This window comes from Lepisosteus oculatus, chromosome 5, assembly GCF_040954835.1.
Source record: "Lepisosteus oculatus isolate fLepOcu1 chromosome 5, fLepOcu1.hap2, whole genome shotgun sequence".
NCBI lineage: Eukaryota > Metazoa > Chordata > Actinopteri > Semionotiformes > Lepisosteidae > Lepisosteus > Lepisosteus oculatus.
In genome coordinates this window covers 1880739-1907778 of record NC_090700.1, presented here as the reverse complement: position 1 = coordinate 1907778, position 27040 = coordinate 1880739, and the positions used below count along the sequence as shown (strand labels likewise).

General features: G+C 43.4%; 1 protein-coding gene across 1 annotated transcript; it reads left to right on the top strand.

The window, feature by feature from the left end:
• The first annotated feature begins 4199 nt into the window (after window positions 1-4199).
• Window positions 4200-26836, top strand: abcg1 (ATP-binding cassette, sub-family G (WHITE), member 1). The gene is made up of 15 exons (XM_006627731.3): window positions 4200-4489; window positions 5616-5859; window positions 15686-15803; window positions 16150-16282; window positions 16787-16837; window positions 17133-17278; window positions 17891-18014; window positions 18741-18855; window positions 19444-19592; window positions 19970-20071; window positions 21203-21371; window positions 21863-21963; window positions 22473-22631; window positions 23206-23324; window positions 23849-26836. Exons 1-15 carry the CDS (start codon window positions 4427-4429, stop codon window positions 24075-24077), a joined length of 2022 nt encoding a protein of 673 aa, XP_006627794.2. The 5' UTR covers window positions 4200-4426; the 3' UTR covers window positions 24078-26836.
• The last annotated feature ends 204 nt before the right edge of the window (window positions 26837-27040 follow it).

The following is a 27040-nucleotide window of genomic DNA, read 5'->3' as shown; positions in this document are numbered from 1 at the left end:
CGGCTTGTCATGAGATACTGCTGAGGTGGACAAAGTGCAGTTAGAGGGCTCCAAACACACAAACACAGGAAGCATTGTTCTGGATTTCACAGCGGCTGTCTCATCAATGGGCAAAATGCGGACACAGGCTTCATGCTGCTGCTGTGACCCCGACAGTCCTGTGAAAGGCTCTGTGAGACATCTTCAAGGCAGGCTGGAACTGGAGAGTCAGAGTGACTGGGCCGAGGGCGAGAGGTTCACCTGGCACAATCGTCTGGTGGGGGCTAAAGCACACTGCGGCGGACAGGCGTCCTGGCCAGGGTGTGCCGTGTGGCTAGGATAGACTCCAGCCCTCCCGCGACCCTGAACCGGATAAAGCTGTTGGGAATTAGATGGATGGATGGAACTAAAGCACAATTATACCATTCGTGTGGCACAGCTGCTCTTTCACTTCATCTCTTCTCATTCCTGGTTTTCTTGTTTGCTTTGTAGGACTCACCTATATGCATCACTTAGATTAAGTGATAAAAATATTTTGCACAATTAAAAAAAAATCTATGTTAAAATACTGTACATCTACTGTACATGTCTCTTGTGCCATTATTGCCTAATTTTAATGGTGTGAGTAACACCTTTATGAGTAACCACTGCAAGCACATACTGTATGTATTTTCATGTATCATGGAAGATGAGTACAAAAACACCAATTCATTATCTAGTAAACTGTTTAACTCCACATGTGCATCTGTAGCGTGTGCATTAAACTGGGGCATGTTTTTGCGAGTCCTTGCAGATTTCTACACTTGATCTATTTGCGCTGTGGAGGAATATGGTGCCATCAGCACATTTGGTTTTCGGATGCAATGGGAGTAACACTGGCACAAGTTATACCCTGTGGCTCCTGTGGCTGCTGTTGCCTGCCAGGTACCCAGACCTTTACCATCCAAAGAAAGACTTGCTTCGGTAATAAAGAAAGTGCTATAAAGGAAAAACATTAGGTCACTGTCTGCCCTTCTCTGGGACAGCACTGCTGCTCACAGTGATGGTGCCAGAGTCTGTCATGTGCCGAGTAGTGTGTAGTGGGCACTAAATGTACAGTACATTATATACAGTATATGTGATGCATATCATATTCACAAATCACGTATATTTGTATAATTATTGCTAGAATACTCAGATTTCCAGCACTAATGCTGAAACGTGTGCTAAAACTCTTTAATGACAAAAAAGAGATGTTGCAGCGTCTATAAACTCTGTCCCTTTTGGATACATTTTGACACTGCTCTTTTTTGACACTCTGTGTATCATAACCAACCACTTCCCTTTGTTGGAATCATTCCATGGGTGCAATGTGTGTGACTCGTTGGTAGGGACCAACGGAGAGCAGGACCGTGAGAAAAGCGGCTGCCCTTTATCGATCCAAACCAGACACTGCAGGGACTGAAGCTGCTGTTGCCATCTAGTGGTCAAATCGGGTCATGGCACCGTTTGCAAATGCTGCTTCTGAGAGCACTTGTGAGCAACGCTAGAACAGAAAGGAATTAAGGCCTGAGAAGTGAAATTCAACTTAGGGCCCACCGTGGACAGCACTAACCTTTCTGCAGGGCCCCTAAAATCTCTGAATACTGATGCTGAACTGCAGACATGATAGGATGCTAAAGATTGACCTTTCTTTTCCAGCAGGAGTAGAACAATGCATTGCGTCTACAGTGCCTTTTACCATCAAAAGCTCCTCAGAAAGTGTGCAACAGAATGGAGAGATGTCCTCCAATCCTACATCAGTTTCACTCAATCAATAAAAATGCATATGCTTAAGTTATTGTATGTTGTCTTCTTCTATCACTTGAAGTTAGACTAGTTGTATTGCAGGGGTCATTTGTATTATGTCAAGAACATCTTCAACCTATTTGTGAATGTTTCCATACAGTGTAAAATTTAATAGTTTTATGTTATGTAATGCAGTATCCTCCCTGCTGTGCACATTTACTGTGCTGCTAAAGAGAAGAATGTGAAAAACTCATCAAGTAAATACGTCTTTATGTAAGCATTAATCTTTCAATGTCGATTTGTTTGTATGGCAGGAGCTGCTGATTTTAATGCTGGAATGGGATAAAGCTATGAGAGATTTGGACTGAGATATTTTTAGTAATTTTAAAAAACATTCAGTTAGCAGCTAGTTGATAGCATGCAGTTAGTGCTTTTACAGTTCTGTAGATCCCAAAGCATTTTCTATGTAGGGAGACACTTCATCCAGCACTGGAGTGCAGCCCCAGCCTGAGAGACACTCAGCAGCCTCACTGCAGCAGACAGCAGTGGGAACCTGCTTCTCCAGCGGACTGAATGGAGAACATTAGGAAAAAGTAACAGGTTTATTCCATGCTGATAAAAGAAGAAAGAAAACACAACCTTCTTCAGGCTCCACGACCAAAATGTTGTGTTTTCTTTCTTCTCTTTTCAGCATGGAATAAACCTTTTACTTGATCCTTTGCAGCCTACGCATGCTGACGCAGCTGCCCAACTGAACGTTAGGGAGGCACAGATAGTGGGGAGGGTACGGCCTTGCTGGGGTTGGTACTGGAGTTTGACAAGCAGTGAAAAAATACACCCTGCACAAATAGCTGTTTTCAGATATCTAAAGAACATTATGTTTAAACAAAATATTTAGCTCCAAGCTTATTTCTTCCCCTACAACTATACTATATATGATGATAAAAACTCATCTTTACTAAAATATCACACAAATAGAGTATGTGAATCAAAAGAAACAAATATTTTTTTTTTTCAAATCTGATTTGTGGGTCTAGGCGTCAACGTGACTTAAATAGACTTCTCTCTTGCTGTTACATATGGTGACATTTTCCAAATTCCATAATTCGCATGGGCCTATCAGGTGACAAGTTTAATTAACGCTCATCTCAATGTCAGACTGGACACTGGGCAGCAAAAGGATTAGCAGTTCAGAATAATCTGTTTCTGTGCTTGAGGCGGAGACAGCTGTTCCCCGCCGCGGGCCGCTGGACGACTGTGTCTCCTGGTGTGTGCTCCAGCCCAGATCCTCATCATGGGATACCGATTTCAGTTTTCTGTCAAACGCGTTTTAAAATTTGTTTTCAGCTCTTGGATCGCGGAATGGGATTTGGAATTGGTGTTTACCCTCCACTCTGAAATGTAACCAACTGGTTTTCAGACGGAATAACAGTTCCTTGTTGCAGCATTTGGAACTTGGTCACACTCCCAACTGCGTTTGTTCGTGATGAACTGTTCAGTTATGAACAGGCGTTTGATCAGAAATAATCAGGACTGTTTGTCGAGGAGAAACCGCTTACAGGTCACTATGCTGACGCTTTGGAATAATGCGTCTGAAGTTGTATTTTGAAAGAATAGTTTTTCAGGACTTATTCCAGAAACAGTTAAATAAAAATGTAAGGGAACAAGCAGATCAAATAAAGGTCAATCTGTGCTGGTTATTTAGGGCGCAGATGAAAAAAAAAACAGCTGACATAGCGGTACAGTACCTCCACTTACAGCACTCTCTATTATGGGAGGATACAGTAACGCCAAGCAAAAAGCTAACGTCACGCTGCTTTGCACTGTCTTATTTTTTTCTGAATTATTTCACTACTATTCTCTGAAAAAAATGCTACTCTTGCAAAATTCAATGCGACTATTTTAAAGTCTTTATACAGGCCAGACGCGTTTTCCCGTCGTAACTATGAACATACACTAGCGTCACTTCCAAACGTCCAACACGATTTTGACTCTCACTGTGAAACCTCACACACACAAAACATTTCTATTAACAACTAAAGATACGTAAAAAAAAGTCATGAAAGTCTTAAAGTGCCGGAAAGAACTGCGGGTTTGGCGACTCTTTTGAAAAGGGTGGGTGGTCATTTTGCAGTTTGCTACGAGCTGACGGCCCAGTGCCGCTTCACAGAAGATGTGCAGATTTTAATTTATCAAGGGGGATTTCGGCTGGATGACCCGTTGCCTTAAGAACTATCTCACGCAGCCCTCCTCAACACACACGCACTTTTCTCCAAGACATGACCCCGCTGTGAACACCACTATTCTGACTGGGTGCAGCTCTAGGTATGATCTCGCCCATCTGAGCCTGGATTTGGGCTCCAGGAACGGGACGGCCCGGCGGCAGGTGAGCCCCCCCCTGCCCAGCGCTAGCAGCCCAGTCATCGGCCAGGATAGGCCTGACGTCACGGTATAAACCCCGCAGCAGGTTGTCCGCTTGTAAACAATAACACAGGCACTTCATGCGGGTTTGAGGAGAGAGACGGAGGAGTCACAGCCGATCCGCATCCCAGACCTGAGGCTATTCCCCGCAGAGAAATTCATCCGAAATCGCAGGGACCGCGGAAACGGCGCCCTCATGCACAAGCAGGCTGGAGCGCAATAAAACCGGGGCATCACCGATTTCACGAGTATCTAAGGAATGGCATGTCTGATGGCTGCCTTTTCAGTTAACAGCACAGCGGTCACGAACTCCATCATCATGGTGAGAATGAAGTTTACCTCATTTAATATTCCTCCGGTCGGCTGAGAGACAGGACCGTAGGTCTAATGCGTCTTCACTGCAGGTGCGAAAACAGTAAAATTGGCGATTGCCTTTCTCACAAAATCATCACCACCGGTTTAGGGCACTGTTTGCTGCGCTTTGTAAATGTCTGTATTTAGCAATGTTGGGCATCTTGCGAGTAATGACGTGCAAATAGAGTTTAATTCCTGTATTTATGAAGTTCGTATAAAAACGGAGCTGTATGTTCTGCGGCGATGCCTTAAATAGCTCACCTGTGCTGTAGCTGAAGTGGAAGAATGAACTCGAGTAACCCACCCTTTCGTCAGCCTTCCATGGCAAATATTTCTCTTTCGTTCATTTACTCAAAAATAATTTATTTTGATTTTACCCGGATTAATGCGTAATTCGGGCTAATCAAGGGGCTGTATTTTAAGAGTCCGATGGCATACTATTAAAACATCGCCATTGTTTAATATATATGTACTCGTGCACAAATTTATTCATCAATGCATTTGTTATTTTCATTTTGATCAGATTGACTGCACACGTAAAAGCGTTTGTCAGGCTGGGAACATGTATTTACCACACTGTATTACGTACAGTATGAACAGATCCCTACCGACACAGTGTATATAGTTCTATAACATCAGCTAGTCATCATCAGATGGTGACAAATCCTAAACTCGGGGTTTTATTTAGAAAAATCAGGAGAATGAGTTCTGTGCATTAAACGGATTCCGTGTCTTTGCGCAGGAGTAAACTCTGCCCGATAGTAACCCCTCGCCTTCTGCGGGTGCGAGGGGATTATTGCGCTCTTGTTTCTGAGCATGCACACTCCTGGGCTGCATCAGATAACACGGAGAGGTTTCATGGGAGAACCTCAAACGAAAATCACCCCTGTACCTCGAAGAAACCATAATCCGTCATGCCCAGGTGTAACACCCTGTCTGGAAGGAGCACTATACTGTCGTGGTTCATAGTGAACATACGCGGGTGATAAACCAGCACTGCTCAGTAGGCTACACATCGGTGTTCTGCTCGTTGTCAGGCAGTTACTGTACAGTGTCACTGTGGGTTAGTCTTGCCCTTCTCGTTTGCTCATCAGAACACCAGCGGCCCGCCCGATCTGATGCTGGACGCCAGGGCCGTGTGCGTGTCCGTGGACGAGGTGGTGTCGAACGGCTCGGGCAGCCAGCGAGCGCCCCTGCTTCACGGACACCTGAAGAAGGTAGACAACAGCCTGACCGAGGCGCAGCGCTTCTCTTACCTGCCGCGGAGGCCCGCGGTCAGCATCGAGTTCAAGGACCTGTCTTACTCTGTGTCCGAGGGGCAGTGGTGGAGGAAGAAAGGTAAATGCGCCGATCCGAGACCAGCAGCTCCTCCTGCCTGTCCCTGGACCTCATCCTGAATACCCGCCATTGTGCTAACGTGCGCTGCGAAACCTGGGCCCACACCGATTTGCACCATTAGCTTATTAGCTCACGTGTTGGAAAAGTAGTTATTGGCGGACTAAGACCAGAAAGCAAAAGCAGTATTAGTGAAAGAGAAATCATTCTATTGTAGCTAAACAAGGCATTTTTTATGTGTACTGCTTGATCAAAGTGTGTCAGCTCCTACAAAGCTACCAGAAGCACAATTTTTAGATTAATCGGCTTTAGAAATACCCAGTCTCATTAACGGGACACTGAGAAAGGAGCTGTTAATTCTCAACTAGTCCAGTGCTTGCACACAGAGTTTTTAAACCTCTTTGAGCACACAGAAGAAAGAATTATATCCAAGCCTTTTGACAAGTCTTGACAAGAACTATAGTTGGTTCTGTTGATTGTAAGTGAGCTAGTGTGTCTTAAGAAACTGAAATCAGCCCACTGAACAATAAGACCTGAGAGTGGCTTATGTAGCTTTTCTACATTCGCCTTTCAGCTGTTTGAAGATGTTTTGGTTTGATTTAACATGAAAGAATGCTAAACTGATTGGGTTGCAAAGGTATCCATTGTCAAGGTGTTTTGAACCTTTTAAAATATCCCCCAACTGAGGGAAAACAGAATGTTTCAAACCTGGTTTACAGAAAGAGATGTCTTGCCCTTTCAGCACCTCTATTGTCTATGTATGGTTTGCTGAAACAGCTTCAATGGATTGCGTTAGATTTCCATGTGCACTGAACATGATCACAAAAACATTATGCAATTGCAATTTGGAATTCAAAGCTAGTACGTGCATGTTAGATAATTCTGTCTGAAGAAGGATTTTAGGTTGTGCTGCAGAAATAGCTTTCAGCTAGATCCTGTTGTTTCTTATGTTTCATGTATTATGTCATGTGGAATTTAATATCTAATTGAGAGCAGGGGCACAGATTGTTAATATCTCAGCCTTTTAGGAAAGACAACAGCCTTAAAGATAGGCATATCCATTTCCCAGCTGGCCTCCAGAAACCTCTCCCATCTCACATCTGCAAGTCAGCTGTGGTTTGTAAAATATATCTTCATTAGACTGTTTTTTAAATCATAACCTTACAAAAGACATATTCCTCACATTCCTGCCTTGAAGATGTTTGTTGAATTCAGATAAGGTCTTTCAAGGGACTTGTGAACTAATGAAGATAATTGAAAGTTTGATGGAGTTAGGGTCACTTTTGACTGTGTTCAAAAGACAGGTTGGTCCCCTGTCATGCTGGTCATGTGTGAGATGTCCCATAAATACGAAAACTGTATTATGTAATGTTTTCCTTAGTTTCTCACTACTCACTGTTTAAGGCAAAGTCAAACTGATGACGTCTGGCACTGGTGCATTCATTCATTCACTTTCTGTTTAGCTCCTGTGCTTTTAACTCACATGATTTGTTTTAATACGTCACGTTTGGTACGTTTGCGTGTGCAATCTTAGTTTCTCATTATGTAGGACACGCGCTACCTGGAGCCGGGCCCTGTGAAAAGTACAATGTGTGAGCATCTACCTTCGTTTGGTGCAGATAGCGTTGTCTCTCTAGTATAGTGGAGAAAACACCCAATATATTGACATAACCGCACCGCTGCTGCTCTTCGTCTCTTTGCAGTGTGGCCTTTTCAGCGCGAACCTGCACACTTGGGTGCTGAGAAGCTCCTTACAGGGAGCTGGATGAGCTCAGCCAAGCAGATTTGCCAACAGGAATAATGCTCCTATTTAGCCAAGGAGTAATTCTCCTTCGAGTGACTTTGATTCTGAACTAGATCAGATTACCCAGACACTGTCACACTTGGTCCTGAACCCACAGATATTTTCCTGCACTTCTCTGATTTCACCAGCTTTGTGTGCCCCACTTGGTCTTGAGTGACATAATAACTTCTTTTGAGATGCCTGAGTGACAGAGGCGTCTTTACAGTTTCATCGCCCAATAGACTGAAGCCCCTTACTGTTCTGAGTGCACTGAGCCAAGCTCTCCAAATGATCACATCGGTGTAACAGATGCCTTGTAGCTCCACAGATTGAGCTTTGAGAGACATCGTGTTTATTTTTTTATTCATTCCATTTTTATCTTTACCCGTTTTTAATCACAGTGTTTACAATTGCAAGTAAACAATTTAATTGTAGGTTTACAGTAGACATGACACCTGATCAAATTTATAAATACAGGTGCTCTCCTAGCTGTGTCCTGTTATTATTTTGATATTGTTTTGAGGCATTTTGAATTAACTGAGTATTATCTCTGAACAGATTTTACTGCCATTGACATACTGGAGAAAAATGATGTTTGTGTGAAAAGGTTTTATTTCCGTTTTCATTACGTAACTCACTTCTTCGCAGTTCTCCAGTGCTGTTTTTCACAGTTTATAGTCACAGAGTGTTTTAAACTCTGGAGCGTTATAGCGTTATAACCCTGTTCACAGCCTCCCACAGATGTCGGGGGAAAAAAAATGAATTTCTAAAATCCAGTCAGAAGGAGGGTTTCTTGAGAATAAGTTACAAAGGGTTTTTGCTGATGGAGAGGTTGTGAGAGTTGTGACAGTATCCAGCTATTGGGGAATTTGCACTAAAACACAATTTCCTTCACGTGTAGTTCTTAAAGAACGGCTGAAGTGGACAACATGCAGTGGTGTGATGAGAAGCTCATGGGTATTTCCTGCTTCCTTTGCCGAAGTCAGCAGTGGGACCGGAGGCCAGCTGCCGGCCCTGGGTGAATGGGCTGTGCTGTCAAAGAGCTTCAGCTCATTTGAATCGTCTGAGTTCCCAATGGCTGGGTTCGGCGTAGTGTAGAGGAGTCTGAGATCGTTTTTCTTTGCTGCCAGCTGTGGTAACTCAATATTAATGAGTGTTGACAAGCCATCTCCATTACATCGACATGAAGGGCAGTGCCGGCGCCCATCCACTTGGGCGGCACTAAATAATGAAAGGAGTCAACCCAGTGCTGAACTGGCAGTGCCAGCCTCCACGCCACTGTGCCAGCACTTGTTCAGGGGCACTTGTTCATGTTGCTATATCAAAAGACTGAAATTAATGTTTCATAAATATCTTCCATGGAGATTCGTGGGAGCACTGCAAATTTCTGAACCTGGCGTCCAGTTGTCACTTTCTTGCGCCTTTCTATTCTGTCACCTAAGATAAACTCCATAAACATGCAGAAATGAACACGCAGAGCTTGGTTTCTCTTTCATTCTTTGTAATAATGCAGTTACAGATGCATTTTCATGAAGACCGGTTAGTTAAAATCATGCTTGATTTGGACAGAGAGGTGTACGACGTCCAGCCACTACGGCCCTGGGTGCTTCCCGGCCCGCTCCCTCTCCATTCTGGTGACCATTCACTGGGTCGAAAGGGACCTCTACAGCAGGTGAAAATGTGTAAACTGACTCTTCCTGAGAACACCGGCCGAGTGCTCCTTGTTCCTAAAGTCACCAAAACAATGATAAATAACCAATAGCAAACAGGATACTGAAACACTTTCCAGTGTGTACTCAGAGTATTTTCTGTTCCCGTTACACAACAGTTGAACTGGGTCAGAGCCTCGTTCTGCGTTCCGGGGTATTATCACCATGCTGATGTAGGAAGAGAGGATGGAGGATTGGCCAAACCGAATGAACCTAACCCTAACCCGAATGAAGACACTTCCCAGGCAATAAACAGTGAATTTTAAAAAGCAAAAATGCCCCCTTCCCCCTCCCCTCAGCCCCATTCTCCGACCTGTCCCAGCATGTCTTGTAACCCACAAGACAAAGCAGATGGAAAAGCTTCATCTCTTCAGAGCAGGTGTGCTGCTGCAAAGCACTGCATCAGCAGCTCCCAGCCGGTTACTGCCGGTCAACAAACTCTAGTAACCCCTTCACAGGCAGGCGGGGCCAGGAGAGACTCGGGTTCTGATTGGCTCTTTCGTTGCTAGGATACATGGGGGATGCTGAGAGGAGGAAAGATGGACCTGTGCAATGTTTCTTCTCTGTGTTATTTTACAGCATCACAAGGAAAGTAGGTCTCATAGCTCGTGGCTGTTTTTTTTTGTGTCCATTTTGTTTGTGCTTTGTTAGAAGCTTTGCATGCTGGGGCTGTTTCAGCAAGGACTTTTTGATGACACTTTCAATGCTGTGAGCTCATGCATAAACAAAAATGGTTATTTTTACATCTGTGCAAATGTTGAGAAACACTTTCTGTTTTCTGTGAAATAGAGAGCAGACTACAAGTGAGCAAATATTTTGTAAAACTAATAACACTCAAAGAAGAGATATGTACTTCTTTTTAATATTTTCTACAGACTTAACAAGAAACCCCACACAATATTTGAGCATTTTTGTTGTGGTGTGAATTTTTTCTGGCAGCTTCACCTAAAACAGTTCATAATTTTAAAATGCGGTTTTACGTAAGTGCTTTCAAAACATTATTTTTTTAAAGCAACATTTTGTGCTAAGCTGAATGGTTAGTAGCTATAGTAGACCCAGTTTTACATTCCAGTGTAGCTGCCTAGTTTTTAATAGATCTGTCCACTTATTTACTATTGCACAGTATGTTGTGCACATAATGGGCTACATAGATCTGTTAGGAGTATCTTCATCACCGCCTCTCTGATGGACTACAGCTGAGGAATGGAGGCCCATTCCAAATTCATGAGATTTGTGTGCTTTCACAGATCACAGCTGCTTCTTTTTAGTTCAGATCAAACAAGGGAAAAGAAAAGTGTCAGCTACTGTGAACACTGAACATAATGTGGATGGCAGGTGCTACTTTAGCAGAGTTATCATTTTCGAGAGAATTATTTCAGTGACTAGTGAGAGCTTCTGTCACTCTGCTTGAGGTGAGAAATGGCATGGCATTTAGAATAACACTTTGAATGCCTGTTGAAAGCATGAATTGGTTACTCCTGTACTATGCAGAGGAATCCTGGAAGGGGTGCTCACTCTTTCCTGCAGAGTTCCTTGCTGAAGTATTACCGGTGCTTTTAGTAAGCTGATATGGAAGTCGGGAAAGTTCACCGAGGCCACGTCAGTAAATGAGAAACACATGACTGCGATTGTGTCACCTTGCATAAACCCCAGGATTAATAACTAGCTCATTCTGTATAATGTTCCTAAGTGTTGCTTTTGAAGCGTGCCCCAAGCTTAATGCCCTGCGACTTAGGCCGGCCTAAGCTGCTCTTCTCCGCCATTGCTCAAAATAGCCTTTAGAAACTGTGTTGGGGTTTGCTGTTTGCCGTTAAATAACCCTTTGCCAAGCTATTGAAAGCAAAAACGTGGCACATTTTATCAGATGATGTGGGATCCTAGCTTTGGCAGGGGAGCAATCTGAGAGGTGCTAGGCTCCTGTAGTCGTTAACTGCAGCTCGGAGAGATGGACACCTTGCCAATTACAGACTAGTGGAAAGTAGCCAAGTGCAGAAAGCAAGGGCATTCCTTGCTTGGACATCTCCCAGCAGTCTTCTTTTAGCCAAAAAGACTGGGGTGATCTGCTACCAGCAACGATGTTGTAATGCTGTGAGCTGGAATCTCTACGTTGCTGTGTTTGTTAACTGAATACATGACATGGCCCGATGTCAAGCTCTCGGAAGACCCAGATGTTGTTACATCGTTAAATTAGTTTTAACGTCAGTGTTCTTGATATGAGAGGCTCAGACTAGGCAATCTGAGATCATGCAACAGTTATGAAGGAAACAAAAATGACGTGTTTTACAGTTTCGTTGGTGTCAACTGAGGAAGAACATCAGAATGGTTCCACCTGAAATGGTGCCATTTGGCCCATCTTGCCTGTTAGTTAGTAGTTATGAGTTAATTCTCATCTAGTATGTTTCTTCTAGCTGTTTCCTGAAAGAAGCCAGAGCATCAGCTTCATTAGCATGGCTGGGTAGTTCATTCTTGTCTCTTAAGCCTTACTGGTGCACATCTGCGCTACCTCATTTTTTTAATGTATGTTGTACGTAATAATAAACGTAATGCACTTGGGCAGCATGGTCGTTTTTGGTCATAATCGTGTAACTCTGTAATTTAAATGTGTTGGCATGTTTAAATACAATTCTTACGGCTTTCAACAACTGATGGCCTTCGACCACTCTGCTAGTGCGTCAGAGTGCATCTTTTCCAGAAGGGAGAAATGCTGTCTCTCAAAGTGACATGCCGGTTTGGGTCACACGGTCATTGAGCTGAACGATCGCTCCTGGGGGTGGCTACATTGCCACGCTGAAGCAGCAGCGAATGTCTCGGTGAAGAAATCCAGGAAGGCCTGAAACAAATTGAATTTATTTAAAATATTTTAAATTTGCCACAGCAGTGAGAGACTGGCACTCGCTGTCATTCTTCCCTTTGCAGTAAGTGGTACGGTCAAGGCTTTTCTCACTTGTTAAGCTGTGTTTCTTCACTGCCTTGTGCATTCTGTGCATTTTTCTGCAGTGCATTCAACAAATGAAAAGGACCTTACAGACGTGCACTGCCAGGGTCTTTGTGTTTTCTCTTTGGAGATGCGGTGTAAGAAAATGCAGACAGCCTAGGAAAGATTCATCCTGTGATCATTCTGTTTGCTTTTGCCTTTGCACATTGTACAATGTACATTGTTTGTACATTGTCTTGATGCACTGTTTGCACTTTGTTTTGTTTTTTACACTTGTTTTACAATCGAGAGACTTTCTGTAAGTAAGAATTCCATTGTACCAGTACCGGTTACATATGGCAATAAAGTTCAAGTTCAAGGGTCTGTTCTACAGCCAAACCAGTTGTGCCACCATCCGGAAATGACAGACTTGGCCCGGCCCACGTCTCCACCTTTTTGTCTTTTAGAAATCTGTTTCTATGAGTATCACCTCTGCTGTAGAGAACCACCCCTGGTAGTTCAAGGTTGTCCTGCTCAGGTTGGAGAAGGGTGAGAGAATGCTTGGCAAACAAGTACTGTATTGCCACAGGAACTACAGAGGCATCAATGAACAAAATCATTTGCTGGATTAAATAAATAGTTCTATTTAAAGAATGGCTAGCCAGAAGGCATTTTTGTAAAAAGGCTGCCAAATATGACAATGAGCAATTCTCGTTTCATAACCTTTGTGTATATTCTAAAAATCGCATCTTCCTGAAATGATCATTATTAATCCAGTTTCCCGGGAGAAAAAAATCCACTTAGCATAAAGGAGATGAGCTGTGCATTTCGACAGTCACTCATACAATAAAACATAAAACACGCTGGGGACGGACATAGCTTAATTGCATGAACTGGGGGTCAAACTGATCCTTGAAGATTAGCGCTAACATTGCATGACGGTACTGGAATTTGCGTGGTTTGCAGGTCTTTTGTTTCAACAGAGAGCAATATGATTTAGTGTGAGTGAAATGCACAACAGAAGCAGAGAATATAAATGATGTTAATATTGTAACGCATATGGCCGACAGGTACTGTGTAAGAGTTGGCTTACCAGAGCGGTGAGTCGCCGCCCTTCCCTGTGATAGCAGGACTACAGCCACTGGGCTGTAGAGAGATCTCTCTTTAGCTCACCGGGCTGGGTCCCTGTTGAGTGACGCGGGAGTCCCGGGTTCGAGCCCCCAACGGTGCGGGGCCGACCTAAGGCGGCAAGGGCGCCCACATGAACCCCCCGATGCATTACAATAATATGGAACAGTCTGCTTAGGATGTAGACATTCAAGATGTCAATAGAATTAAACAGGTCTTTGACATATTATGATGCACTATAGTCATTTATTTTGATCTGTTGCTTCTGTTGTCTATTGTGCAAATAATGATAGTAACATAGTTCCAAATGATTTCTAGTGGATCTGTATACACAGTATGCATTTGATTGACAGAGGATGTGCTTATCCTTTTCAGTAACACAACCTTAGTTTCCAGCTGTAGCAGTCAAATCTGCTGTTCTGGAAAAAACGTATTTCAAATGTCATGTTATTGCTGTGACCTTCATTGTTTGCCCCAGTGCATGGCCCCACTTGTCAGATAACCTGAGTTTGCCCTTTGCTTTTATGAAATAGTATGAAAAGGTCTTGAAATCTAGTCTTTAACAACCAGCTTTTCAGTCGTGAAGTTCATGTCATGCTGCCAAGAGTGGATGTTCCTGCAGAGCCAGGCTGAGTTGCATTTGTTTAAGCTAGTTAACTAATACAACAAATGCACCACTTCAGGAAGAACAAACTGTTTAATGATCAGAAAGCTGGTCAACTACCAAAAAAGCTTATGATTGTGTGCCACTTTTTGTAAAGATAAAATATTTTTTCTGTACAAGTTGTGTGTATATATAATGACATATACGGAAAGAAACCGCTTTCCAAAACCGTATCTACACATTTGTTATGCTCTTTTATTCCCTATATATTACATCTAATTAAAGAATGCTCCAAAATAATTGGATAAATTAATAACACTCTTCTCCTGGTCTGCGGGATGACTATTCCAAGCGCCCATGTTTGAGGTAGGTGTAAAAAACTACATTCCTCTATTTGAGTAGTTTCGGATCTCCGTCATTCACCAGTGCTGCCCTGCGCTGTCTGCTCTGCGGCTCACCTGTGGAGCAGGTGCTTTAATGGGCTGAGATGCTTCTTAGGTGTTCCCTGAGATAAGCCTGTGAGACCGCAGTGAGAACAAATCTCCATCGAAAAGGACAGGAGAGGTCGGAGGTATTTGTGTATCGCTCTGACAGATTATAGTGAAAATCCAATTAGGCTGGGAACTACTGCAGTCACCGGGATTAATGTTATGCAGCATGCATGAGTCAAATCGCAGGTTACTGTTGGTCATCTCAGCCTGCATCGGCCCTCTGCATGTGAAGGACACAAGCTTCCTTTTTTACAAAACGAACAGAGCTCTGCAAACTGTTCTGTCTGGGCCAGGGAGGTTTGGGATATCACTGCTGTTATTTTATCTGAAGATCAAACTATATGTATACTTAGTGGCTCTTGTGGAGCATGTTGTCGTGACTTTTATAATCTGCAAAGGAATTTAGCATGTTTAGATATAGACAACAGGAAGCATTTGCAATGTGCTGAATACACTAGTAGTTAATTAATTTGATGTCATATTCTGTGCATTTTATGTAATTTTGAGTGCAACCAAAATTTTGCTGTGTAGTTCACTAGATAAACAGCAGATTTAAGTGAATAGTAGTGTTCTGTGCAATGCGATCAATATGTCTATACAGACATTGCTGAAATAACCTTGCTGCTGTAATGCATTTTTCTTTCTGGCAGTTTGACCTCTTTTAGCTACAGTAAATCCAAAAGTAATGAGTAATTAAATAAATAAAATAAAATAAATATTGAATCTGGAAAAAATGTTGCACCGTTTGATGTATGCCCTCTGTACCAATGATGTTTATATTGTGTTTTTTAAAGGATGTTTTTGTTGTTCTCTTAAGCACAAAGCTGATTTTTCTGCAACTACAAACATGTCTTTCAGTCTAAATGTCGAAGTAAATTTGAGACTTCCTTGAGGTACATTTTTTCACGGTTGTATTGAAGGCAAATGTGGGAGATGAGGCCTGAATTAAAGAATCAATTTAAATTAGCTGACGGGCGAGTCCAAACGTGAACGTGAAGAGAAAGTGGGTTATCCAGAGGCTACAGAAACCACACAAGGCCTTTCACATGGTGTAGGTGTCGACAACAGATGCTCCATTTACTGGAACAAAGAGACAGTGTCATGGGACAGACACTCCAGCATGTACTGAGTGGATTTCGGTTCCCATTTCTGTTTAATAAAGGGCCGACTCTTCACTCCTGTTTCTGTTGTCTGTTTCAGGATATAAGACCCTGCTGAAAGGCATCTCTGGGAACTTCAGCAGCGGAGGCCTGGTGGCAATCATGGGGCCGTCAGGGGCCGGGAAGTCCACTCTCATGAACATCCTGGCTGGCTACAGGTCAGCACAGCAGACAGAAGAGGTCCAACTAGCCTCAATTGAGCATTTTCAATTGGATAAGTGCACACTGACAAAATAAGAATATGTAATATGTTCATAACATACAGCAAAGCGTAGACCAATCCTTGTCCTTCCATTCTCAACCCATGAATGTAGGCTTGTTGTTTGAATGCAAGAGATTGTTTCTGTTGTTGAAGTGGAAGGATATAAAGTATTTTAAGGACTAGCCTGACAGCTCCTTGTTGGTCCGATGTAAAGGAAGTGCTAGTTTCCGTGCCCGGCGGAGTCTTGAAGTGTCCCTCGAAAGCAGAGAGGTTTTCCTGATCTCTCCTCCGCCGTCCCGCAGGGAAACCGGGATGAAGGGCGAGATCCTGATCAACGGGCAGCCCCGTGACCTCCGATCCTTCCGGAAGGTGTCGTGCTACATCATGCAGGACGACATGCTGCTCCCACACCTGACTGTGCAGGAGGCCATGATGGTGAGCTGGCAGGGGGATGTGGGGGTCACCGGGGCTCACACCCCTCACACGCGTGTGCATGCTCACACACAGACATAGCGGAAGCTGTTACCCTGGTTTCCGTCTGGAAACAGCTGAGCTCTTCGCCACGTTTAGCTACCAGCTGGGCTAGATGGGCTGAATGGTCTCCTCTTGTTTGTAACTGTTCTTACCTTAAATTCTTTTGTTTGAGCTGTGGCTGATGTTATCTGTGCTTTAATTAGACACGTCGCTTTTTTACCATGATTTCCGCTAGGATTCACTCATACCTTGCTGATATGTTTTAAGTTTTTAAATACAAGGCATCATCATTTTGCACGTTGATTACTCTGTTTGAAGGGTTTAGGACGTGGTAACGACAATTGCAATTGTACTCTAAGGCTCCTGGAGCTGAGGGCTTCATTCACTTGGGAGAAATAAAGCGTTTTGTGTGCAAAACATCCCACACCCTGGGTTCATAACTGTTTTCATGCCCCGACCCTCCAGGTATCTGCTAACCTCAAACTTCAAGAGAAAGATGAAGGCCGAAGAGAGATGGTAAGAGCTCCTGTGTGGCTGAACATGACTTGACCGCAAAGTCCTTGACATGAAATCTTATAGAGTCGAGAAAGCTGGTGCACCACTCTTATAGATTTTCAATGCTAGTACCTGTACTAGTTTTCAATACCATTAGGGATCTGCCAAGCCTGTATTTGATATTAGACATTGACATTAATTAGTTTTGAATGTCCAAGTAAGCCCCTGGTCTTCGTCGGGCCTGTCACTGTGGACACAGAGCAGCAGGAGGTTCAGGACGCTGTTGACCTCGGCAGCTGTTTTTTGTTGACGGCAGGTGAAAGAGATCCTGACAGCTCTGGGTCTGCTTGAATGTGCCAAGACGCGGACGGCCAACCTGTCCGGAGGGCAGAGGAAGCGGCTGGCCATTGCCCTGGAGCTGATCAATAACCCACCAGTGATGTTCTTCGACGAGCCCACTAGGTCAGTTTGCTCTGCTCTTGAGCTCTTGGGAAACACTGGAAGATACATGGAAATAATAGGATAAAAACAAAAGTCCTTTATTAAGAACTGCATTTATGCTGCACAGTAGTGCATGTGGTTTATTTATATCAATTTTCATAAGAGTTATTAGAAGACAGAAACGTGTACCAATAAGAGGTACTTGTAAGGCCATCATGATGTCAGCTGGCTCTACCCTCCTGCTTCAACTGGAGCTCAGAAATGAAAGTTGAGGGGTACGTTGTACCCCAGATTGTGCAGCTCAATTAGCTTATGGGCCTCATATAAATACACAAAGATCATAAGACAGCTAAGTCTATACCATCACCTTCTGGAGTTTCAACAGGAGTGTCTCTGTTGTCCGTGGTTTGAAGAGGACTTTGTTGTCTAAAACAGCGATTCTAGAACCCCAGAGAGGGTCAGTTTTATCAGTAGATGAGTACTGGGCATTAACAGCGGATAGTGGCTTCATTGTGCTATGCAGGAAATGTGCTGTTTCATCTCACGAATACAAGAACATCTAACTGGTTCTGTGTAGCTGAATGCCATCAAATGATTCCAAGAATGTTCCTCTGTCTTCCCCCATGTCTGCAGCGGGCTGGACAGCTCCTCGTGTTTCCAGGTCGTCTCCCTCCTGAAAGCTCTGGCGCAGGGAGGCCGAACCATCATCTGTACCATCCACCAGCCCAGTGCCAAGCTCTTCGAGCTGTTCGACAAGGTATTGCAGCCACAGCTCTTCTGTATCCACTGTGATCACTGGAGCACCACTGGGTTTCAAGCAGGACTGCAGTCCAGATTTCTCAAACCAGTAATTAAATCTCAGTAACAAAATAATGTAGTTGAGGGTATCTCAAAATCGTGAACTGTGTGAAAGTACTTTAAGTCACTGCGTTGTCACAAACCCCTGGTCTCCCCACAGGCGAGAATTATTGCACATTGTGACATGAAGCAGCCCTTCCTGCTCAGTAGTTACTGTAATGACTGATGTAATATAACCTATGACCGAATAAGTACAGGTGGTGTAGCAGATGTTTCACTGCAGAAATGTTCCAACATGATGTGAATGCAGAGTTAACAAGTAGGTTGTATGTGTTGGCAAAACCATATCAAAATCAAGAACAATATTCCTATTGGATTAAAAGAGATGTATTCACAAGCCTGCTTGTTCACAGTGGCCCAGTTCATGTCACTGAAAGTTCTGATGGTTGAGATTCATTGTTCTGACAATATGGCGCTGTGTATACCTTGAAATTTAATCTATTTTGTGATGTAAATTGGAGGTTTTACATGTTACTGTGTACATTTTGCTTTTATTGTGGTTTGAAGTGCACTCATCAATGCCGATTCTTTCTAACCCAGAAATGTAAAAATAGCATTGCAGTTCCCTTTCAGTCATCCACAGTCAGGATGGTGTTATTCATTAATTCATCTGTCTGATCTCCAGCTATATGTCCTGAGCCATGGGCAATGCATTTACCAGGGAAAGGTGTCCAGTCTGGTCCCATACCTCAGGGAGCTTGGACTGAACTGCCCCACCTACCACAACCCTGCGGACTTCGGTAAGAAGTTCTCCGGTCTTTTATGTGCTGCAGGGCCTGTGATGTGTACTGTACGTTTCTTAAACCTTTTAAACCTTTCTAGGTAAAACAATGATGTGAAGCATATTCATAAAATAAAATAAACTTTTCAAGCATGTTTTTACTTTTTTCTGTAATTACTCATAAGTCTTTCAGGGAGCTTAAAGTATGGCCAGTTTTTTAAAAAACATTTATGTTAATTGTATTCAATTTGTTTGGAAAAAAACATCTATTAATTTTGTAAAAGTATTCATATCTTACATACAATTACATATAATTCATCATAAGACCATCATTAACTTGATAATGACCTGTGCCTTTAAACTCTGAATATACAATGCAGGCGGTCATGCTATTAAAGAAATAACAAATGGAAATAACGGGCACTGTCGTCTGCAATGTCAGGTACTGTTGGGTCCGTGCTGTTCTTTCACGTAATGCAAGACGGAGCAAACATCCATTCAAATCTTTCTTAAACCCCCTCTGCTTCCCAGACTGATGTGTTGGCCCCTTGTGTGACTCCAGCAGAGCCTCCTCCTTGTGACTGCTCTCTGTCTCTGTTGTGTGCAGTGATGGAGGTGGCGTCGGGAGAATACGGAGACCAGACATCTCGGCTGGTGAAGGCTGTGCAGGACAGGAAGTGTGAGAAGGACTACAAGGCTGAGCTCAGTGGGGACAGGTCTCTCCACCCCTTCCTCTGGCAGAAACCCTCTGAGGAGGTAACGGCCAGTGGGGAGGATGGGTGGAGGTGTCGGATTTTGTCCAAGACTTTTGTCCATGACACAAAAAGTATCATTTGAAGTTAAAAGGAAGCATGGCTGTTGTGAACTATGAGAAAGAGAACCTATCACTAACCAGAAGACCCATCTGGTATTCTGCCCACAAAAAACAACTTCTTTGCACCGATTTATTAATTGGTTGAATAAAGGGCTTTGCCATCATGATAAAGCTCAGGTAGAAAAATAACCAGCTGTCATGGGCCTGTTCTCTGCTTGATATTTTCTAATGTCCTTATGAGTGAGATCAGAGACTTTAATGCGGATGTTATCCAGTCTCAGGCTGGGTTTAGTTCAGCTTTACTGTCTTGTCCCCCCAGGATTCCTCCTCCACAGAGGGCTGCCACAGTTTCTCAGCCAGCTGTCTGACTCAGTTCTGCATCCTGTTCAAGAGGACCTTTCTGAGCATCATGAGAGACTCGGTAAGGAAGGAGCCATGTGCTGAGGGATTAGCAGATGCTCGGGTATATTCAGATGTCAGATGGCGTTTCCTAATGTCGGAGGTGTTTACCAAAGATAGCACGTGAAAGATAGATAAGACTTTATTAATCCCGTAGGGAAATTGATGAGGATGGGTGGGTTAAATTCTTCATTTCCAAAATTGATTCCGTATTAGGAGACTTTGTCCTTTAGTCAGTTTTACAGCTGGAGTTGTCTCCTTTTGTCTGTAGCCTTTGTAAATTCTCATCGAATATTTAAAATCTAAATAATAAGAACAAGGACGTCTTGAGAAGGACGTGCCATGTGGAGAAAAATGAAATAGAGGGACATTTCTTCTGTCCATCCCGAACAAGAACATTATAAGAAATCTCCAGAACTATCTCATTTCTCCATCTGGACTTACTTAACAGCTTCCCTCACAATCCAGTGTGGGTTCAGTCCCTCAAACCCCTCAATGGCTGACATGGATTTTGTCAATGCCAGTAGTTTGTCAGGGGTGTTGGACTGTCAATTTCAGTAAAAATGCAGAATGCAACACCAGCCTCTCTAATTAACATTCTTTGACTTGAAAAGGGCGTTGTATTCGCGAACCAGAAGGAACTCTGGAAGACCGTCTTGATGTGTGGATGTCCTCCACAATTTATTTCAACATATGCATGCAGTCATCCTCACTAATATATCCCTCAGTGTCAGAGCCCTTTGACGTCCAGAGAGGAGTCAAGCAATAATGTACCATCATTCCAAATCCCTTATCAATATTTTTTAGTACTGCAATGGTAATTACTTAACCTGCAGTGATTCAAGGATACCTAATGAATTTTACATTCATATTTTTTTACTTTAAATCCTATTACTTTCGATTGCCACTTCTTAGTAATAAGTAAAGAAGGTTTTCCTCTTGGGTAGACAGTGTAGCTCACTGAAATAAATGCCAGCTTTGTTGGAAAGAAAAAAAGGCTATGCATCATTTTCCCCCAAGGGTTGTTATTAAGCTGTTTCCTGCAGGTGTGGTAGAAGAAAGGATTCAGCTGAATTAGGTGATGTCTGAGCGAGTCACGTGTGGCGCGTCTCTCTGCTGACTGTCTCTTGGTGCGACTTGTGATGTCTGCCAGGTCCTGACGCACTTGCGCATCACGTCTCACATCGGCATTGGCATCCTCATTGGCCTGCTCTACCTGGGAATCGGCAACGAGGCCAAGAAAGTGCTGAGCAACTCGGGGTTCCTGTTCTTCTCGATGCTGTTCCTCATGTTCGCTGCACTCATGCCCACTGTGCTGACCTGTGAGTGCAACTGCAGGCTCTCCTCTACCTCGGTGCTCGGCGTTAACACAAGAGCTTCACACAGATTTAACACCAACCAAAGCAAAGACGGAGCAAAGATCGAGATCATTCATGCCAACTGAAGCCAGACGCATGAATTCAATCTCTTAATCAGCTTGAGCTGTGCATTTTTCATCTAATTAGGTGGAAATACTTGAGAATGCATTCGGACTCGGGGTAAAGTCCTTTCGATTCATTTCAGTTCAGACGAAGGTCACACATTCCTAAAACGCAAGTGTTGGAAGAGGCTTACAGCACGTGAACCATTTTTCATTCAATTAATTGGTAGCAGTGGTGAAGACAGAGAATAATAAAGCAAAAAATAGAAAATCCAATGTAATCCAATATATTTCAAAGCAATAGAAAGCAGCACCATTCCTTGTTTGATTGAAACACACTTTATTCTGTGCGCTATTGACTTTATCCTCCCTTTTGTCCGTTTCTTTATTTAGTTCCCTTGGAGATGGGGGTGTTTCTCAGAGAACACCTGAACTATTGGTACAGCCTTAAGGCCTACTATCTTGCTAAAACCATGGCTGACGTGCCCTTCCAGGTGAGCCTCGCCTTTCTCGCCCCGTCAGATTGTAACCATTTCCCAAAGGATGAGTACTGTTCCCGAAAACCTGTGACGGTGTGCTGTAGTATGTGTTTCATATGATTGCTATTCATAACATGAGATTATTACAGAAGATGTAAATACCCCCCACTCACCAAAAAACACAGGGAGATGGAAACATTATAAAGTGCTCGTAATTTCAAGTCCTCAAAATGTAGCTTTTGTCAAAAGAGGTGTTCGGTTTTGAACCGTGTAATATCAGGCTTTAAAAACTGTTCTCCCTGTACAGTCTGTGGTGCAACTTAGACTCAGTAATACAAACTGAAACTATTCATGATAAATCTTTTCTCCATTACAAAAGTTCAAGAAGTGCTAGTACCTACTTCTAGTACGTAGTACATACCTAGTACACACAGTAATATGTCAAAGAAAGTAGAAGCTCTTGTTGTTTTTCCTACTGGAGATCGCACCTTTCCTGAGAGCTGCGGGGAATGTCTTTCCTCTAGATAATATTTCCAGTGGCGTACTGCAGCATAGTGTACTGGATGACTTCACAGCCCTCCGACGCCCTTAGGTTTATCCTCTTCTCTGCACTGGGGACCATGACCTCACTGGTGGCGCAGTCTCTGGGGCTGCTGATAGGAGCTGCTTCTACGTCTCTGCAGGTAACCCGCCGCAGCGCGGGCTGTCGACCAGGCGAGGGCGAGGGCGCCGGGAGAGTGGTGTCCTGCTGATTCAGTCATTAGGAGCCCCGTTATTCAGGATTGTTCAGGACACTGTCAGGATCCTCAGTGGCGGCACAATATGGGCTTAACCTGTTGTATTTAAAATAAAAATGCAAAACGTTGTAGGGAGCAGTAGTTCAGGTGGGCAGCTGCGTCAGCATGCGTAGGCTGCAAAGGAACAAGTAATAGGTTTATTCCATGCTGAAAAAAAGGAGAAAGAAAACACAACATTTCGGCCGTGGAGCCTTCCTCAGGTGAAGAAGGCTCCACGGCCGGAACGCTGTATTTTCTTTCTTCTTTTTTTCAGCATGGAATAAACCTATTACCTGTCCCGTTGTAGGAAGTAGTTGAGTACTCCCCCCCGAAAAGGGAGGGAGTGTTTCGGCACCAGGGGTGGTAGTTCGACACAGAGCCTGTGCCAGCAGTGTCCTGCAGCTTGTGCAGCAGCAGTGAGGAACAGCTCACTGGCAGTTTTCATCCCCAGGACCAACGTCTTCCCCTTTTATTCCTGAAGGTGGCGACGTTCATTGGTCCAGTGACTGCCATCCCTGTACTCCTGTTCTCTGGATTCTTTGTGAGTTTCGACACTATTCCCAAATACCTCCAGTGGATGTCCTACATTTCCTATGTCAGGTGAGAGACCTGGTGTGAATTAAGGGTGGAAGTAGAGATGAATGTTTTAGCCTTGTCTGAACAGCTGTTACTCATTCTGTAATTCAGTTATGCTGGCCTATTCCTTACTCAAACTACTCAGTTTTTGAGATATGCTATGCCCATACTTTTCCCCTGCTCATAAAAAAAGCCATAAATGTCCAAGGCTTCACATAACATCAATCATTAAGTTGTCAAGTGAGTATCTGATCCTAAGCTTTGGTCCAGCAGTGCTGCTCTGCCTTCAGTTTTAGTCAATTGACAGTGGAGGAGTTGAAACATCAGGGAGGTCTAAGTTTGCTTTGTGCATCACGTCTATGTCTTCAGTTGTCTTCTGTCTTGCTTCCTGCTATCGGTCCAGCATTGCGCATCTTTTCTGTCAAAACAGTCCGCCCCCTTTGCTTTTCAATGGTGCACGTGCTGTAGTTGTCAAAAGCCCGAACCTGCCTGAGCCCTGTTCCCGTGCCTGTCGGTAACACAAGCCTGCCGTCCCGTGTCCTGCGTAGATACGGCTTCGAGGGGGTCATCTTATCTATCTACGGGCTGGACCGCGAGGACCTGCACTGCGACCAAGACGACACCTGCCACTTTCAGAAATCGGAGGCCATCCTCAAGGAGCTCGACGTGGAGAACGCCCAGCTGTACCTGGACTTCCTTGTGCTGGGGATCTTCTTCGTCTCCCTCCGCGTCATCGCCTACTTCGTGCTGCGCTACAAGATCAGCGCGGAGAGGTAGGGCGGGCGGGCCGAGGCGGGAGGAGGACTGGGGACAGCCGCCGTGCTGCAGCGAAGAGACGGACTGCTGTCACTGCGCTGAGGCGCAGAGCTGGGGGACAGGCGCTGGAGAGGCGTGTCTGTGTGTGAGGCCAGGTCGAGCACAGTCACGCTGGGGACAGCTGTGTGGGTGGGCTCTGTTCCAGGTGTTTGCAGAGCTCCCTCGCCAAGTGCCCCAGCTTCGCAGTCAAGTGGGAAACCTTTACATCCACAAGGGGTTTGTTTCACTCAGATAAAAAAAATATATATAGACATTGAAAACTAACATTTCAATTGCTGTTGCACCGTATTTATGTTAGATATTTTTCAATAATGTATTAAATTATCATTTTAAATATGTTTTTTTCTGATCAAAACTGCTTATTTCGAGTTTTCAAATTAATTTTGCTATAGGAAGAGTTATATGCCTCAGTCCTGGACCTTCATCAGTTACAAGCGCTGTTCACTTGAAGTAAAGACTATTTTAAATAGTCAGGCTACAACGATGGGCTGTAGTGGTGCTGTGGGCAACTTTTGTCTTCAATACATAAAATAAGAATGTGCAGTGTCCCAGTGGGTACTGGAGCTTCGTTACTGTTAAGCTCTTTTCGTTGATTCATTGTGCAGCATCTTATCAAGGAAGACAATGGTGTTTAAAAATCGGAGCTTTTCAAGAACTCTGAATTCAGTCATCAGCCAGTCTGTATTTCTGTTAACTGTACAGCCATCCTGCTGGAGATTTTCAGGTGACTTAAGGTTAACATGAGCTGAACTTTGACGGGAGCTGGTCTTCTTACTTCGGGATATTGCTAGGCAGACGTGTAGTAGAGTATCTTCAAGAACATACGTCTGCACTTGTTTTGTATGAGGTCTTATTTTTTCAATTAAAAAGAATTGTAAATTAAATTGATATTTAATAGCTAGGATGAGGTCTTGCTGTGGTACAGAGGAAAACATTCTCCCAGAGAAGTGCTCCAGCTCTGCTGCAGGAGGCCCAGGCTGGGGGAGCAGTGGGCCGGGAGTCGATTATATGCCCCCCTCTGCTGCCTGAACTCCCCCCCCAACTCTGTGCTGCACTGGGGGCTCCAGTCTTTCCTGGCTGGAGCCTAATGCTACTGTGGGCTGTGTCAGTGGGAGAGCAGGGGCTCAGCAGGCTGTGCTGCAGGTGAGACACTGACCTCCTGCACCTCCTGTTCTTCGAAGTTCTTGGCAGGTCGCCCGGTTCCTGTGAAAGTGAGCTGTGTGCAGGTTGACTTTCGTGGAGGAGTCTGTCAGAAACAGGGTTATGTGACTGAACAAAAAGTAAACTTTTCTTAAGGCTTCAGTTTCAGTATAATCAGACATCTACAATTATTTCGGGAAGGAGGGACAATGTACAGTATAGTTGTGATGATAAATAATTATTAAGGCCTGAGTGCTGTCTTCTCCTTCGTTCTCAGAGTCAGTCTCCTTTCTGAGGCACAGAAATGTACTGGGAGCGGACTGTCTCACTGGGCTGCTTGAGACTGGCGTCTAGGTTATACAGAACTGTTATGGTGTTTTAAAATTAATGCATGTTGATGCATTACATTCAATGATCTCCTTCCTCTGTATTGTATAAGCAAGGTCTTTTCGCAAGCAAAACAGCTAATAGTGGTCTCTTGATGAGTTTTCATTTCCCTTTAGAAAATGGTGAAGAATGATGCCATTTCATAATTGAACAGTGATAGAATATGTGGGTTATTCTAATTGCCTTTAATGACCGATAGTTTCCAGACCGGTAATTTTTTAAGTATATTTAATGTCAACACTTCATACCGATAAACTTCTGCTTTTAAAGTATTAATCTTGTACAAAGTAACTCAAACAGTAAACACACAGACACATTAATGGTCAGGAAGACTAAAATCACTTCAATCATCTCATCACAAATTTTTGTTTTTTGCAACACTATGAGGACAAAAGTGCCACATCTAAAACAATGAGAGATACAAATCAGTGATGAATATTATGCTAGACCTGTCCAAAAATGTATTTTCTCACTATAATAAGTCTGATGCTTGCCCACAATTAAAGACCAAGTTTTCAAATAATATTTTTGTAGGTTAAGATATATCCTGTTCTTTGAAAATTTGCTTTACAAGCTTCATGATCATGATTGATAGCTAAATATTCTTAGCAGTTATTGGAGTCATTTACTTTCCACTTACAGATCATCCTCATCCTCTGCTGAAATGGTGGCTTGAGTTGGATTAGTTTATGAAGGACAAAAGAAAAACATGTTTACACCAATACAATAAAGCAAAAGTCAATGCAAACCTGTTACTTTTTTAGATGAAATGTAATTGTTAATCAGTAACACTATACAGTATGTTTTTGCTCTTTCGATGTAATGCATTTTAAGTGATGAAAGATATGACCTTTTCATTTCTAGAATATTATACTTTATGCTCCTTGACTTGCACATGTGTCATTTTTACGTATCTGTAAATGCAATGTTAGCAGTTTAGGCTGTGTGCTTGTTAAGGAAGCACTTTTACAAGGACGTGAGGTCTTAATGGTGCGTCATTGCCCCTCCCCCCCAAAAAAAAAACATTTATACTGTATCAGTAATAACTTTTCCAGCTTTATAGATGTTGTCTGCTTCCAGATGATCACTTGTACCTCAGCTAAAGCGAAGGGGTTTCAGGTACTAAATTCTTGTTGTCTGTACAGTAGAGGATTGTATCAACATGCATTTGAATAAAGTTGCAGTATTTTCCATCTTCTGGTGTCTGAACTGTGTGTGTGGCTGGATGTGGGTTGAATTCAGGAAACAGATCAAACCAATCTGTGGACAGACTGATGCTGCCCTGGAAATTAAGTCATTCATACAGACAGATGAGTCATTAAAAGTGATCAAATCCAGACTCTTATGGCAATTGACCGTGGATGTGAAAATTATGCACTATTATTTTTTATCACTAA

What these genes read in the sequence shown, in the direction of transcription:
- abcg1 (XM_006627731.3), top strand. Translation starts at nt 4,427, where the DNA reads ATGGCATGTCTGATGGCTGCCTTTTCAGTTAACAGCACAGCGGTCACG. An exon ending in TTCTTCGACGAGCCCACTAG is followed by an intron (nt 17,279 to 17,890) that starts GTCAGTTTGCTC and finishes CCATGTCTGCAG; the next exon opens with CGGGCTGGACAGCTCCTCGT. An exon ending in CATGCCCACTGTGCTGACCT is followed by an intron (nt 21,372 to 21,862) that starts GTGAGTGCAACT and finishes TTCTTTATTTAG; the next exon opens with TTCCCTTGGAGATGGGGGTG.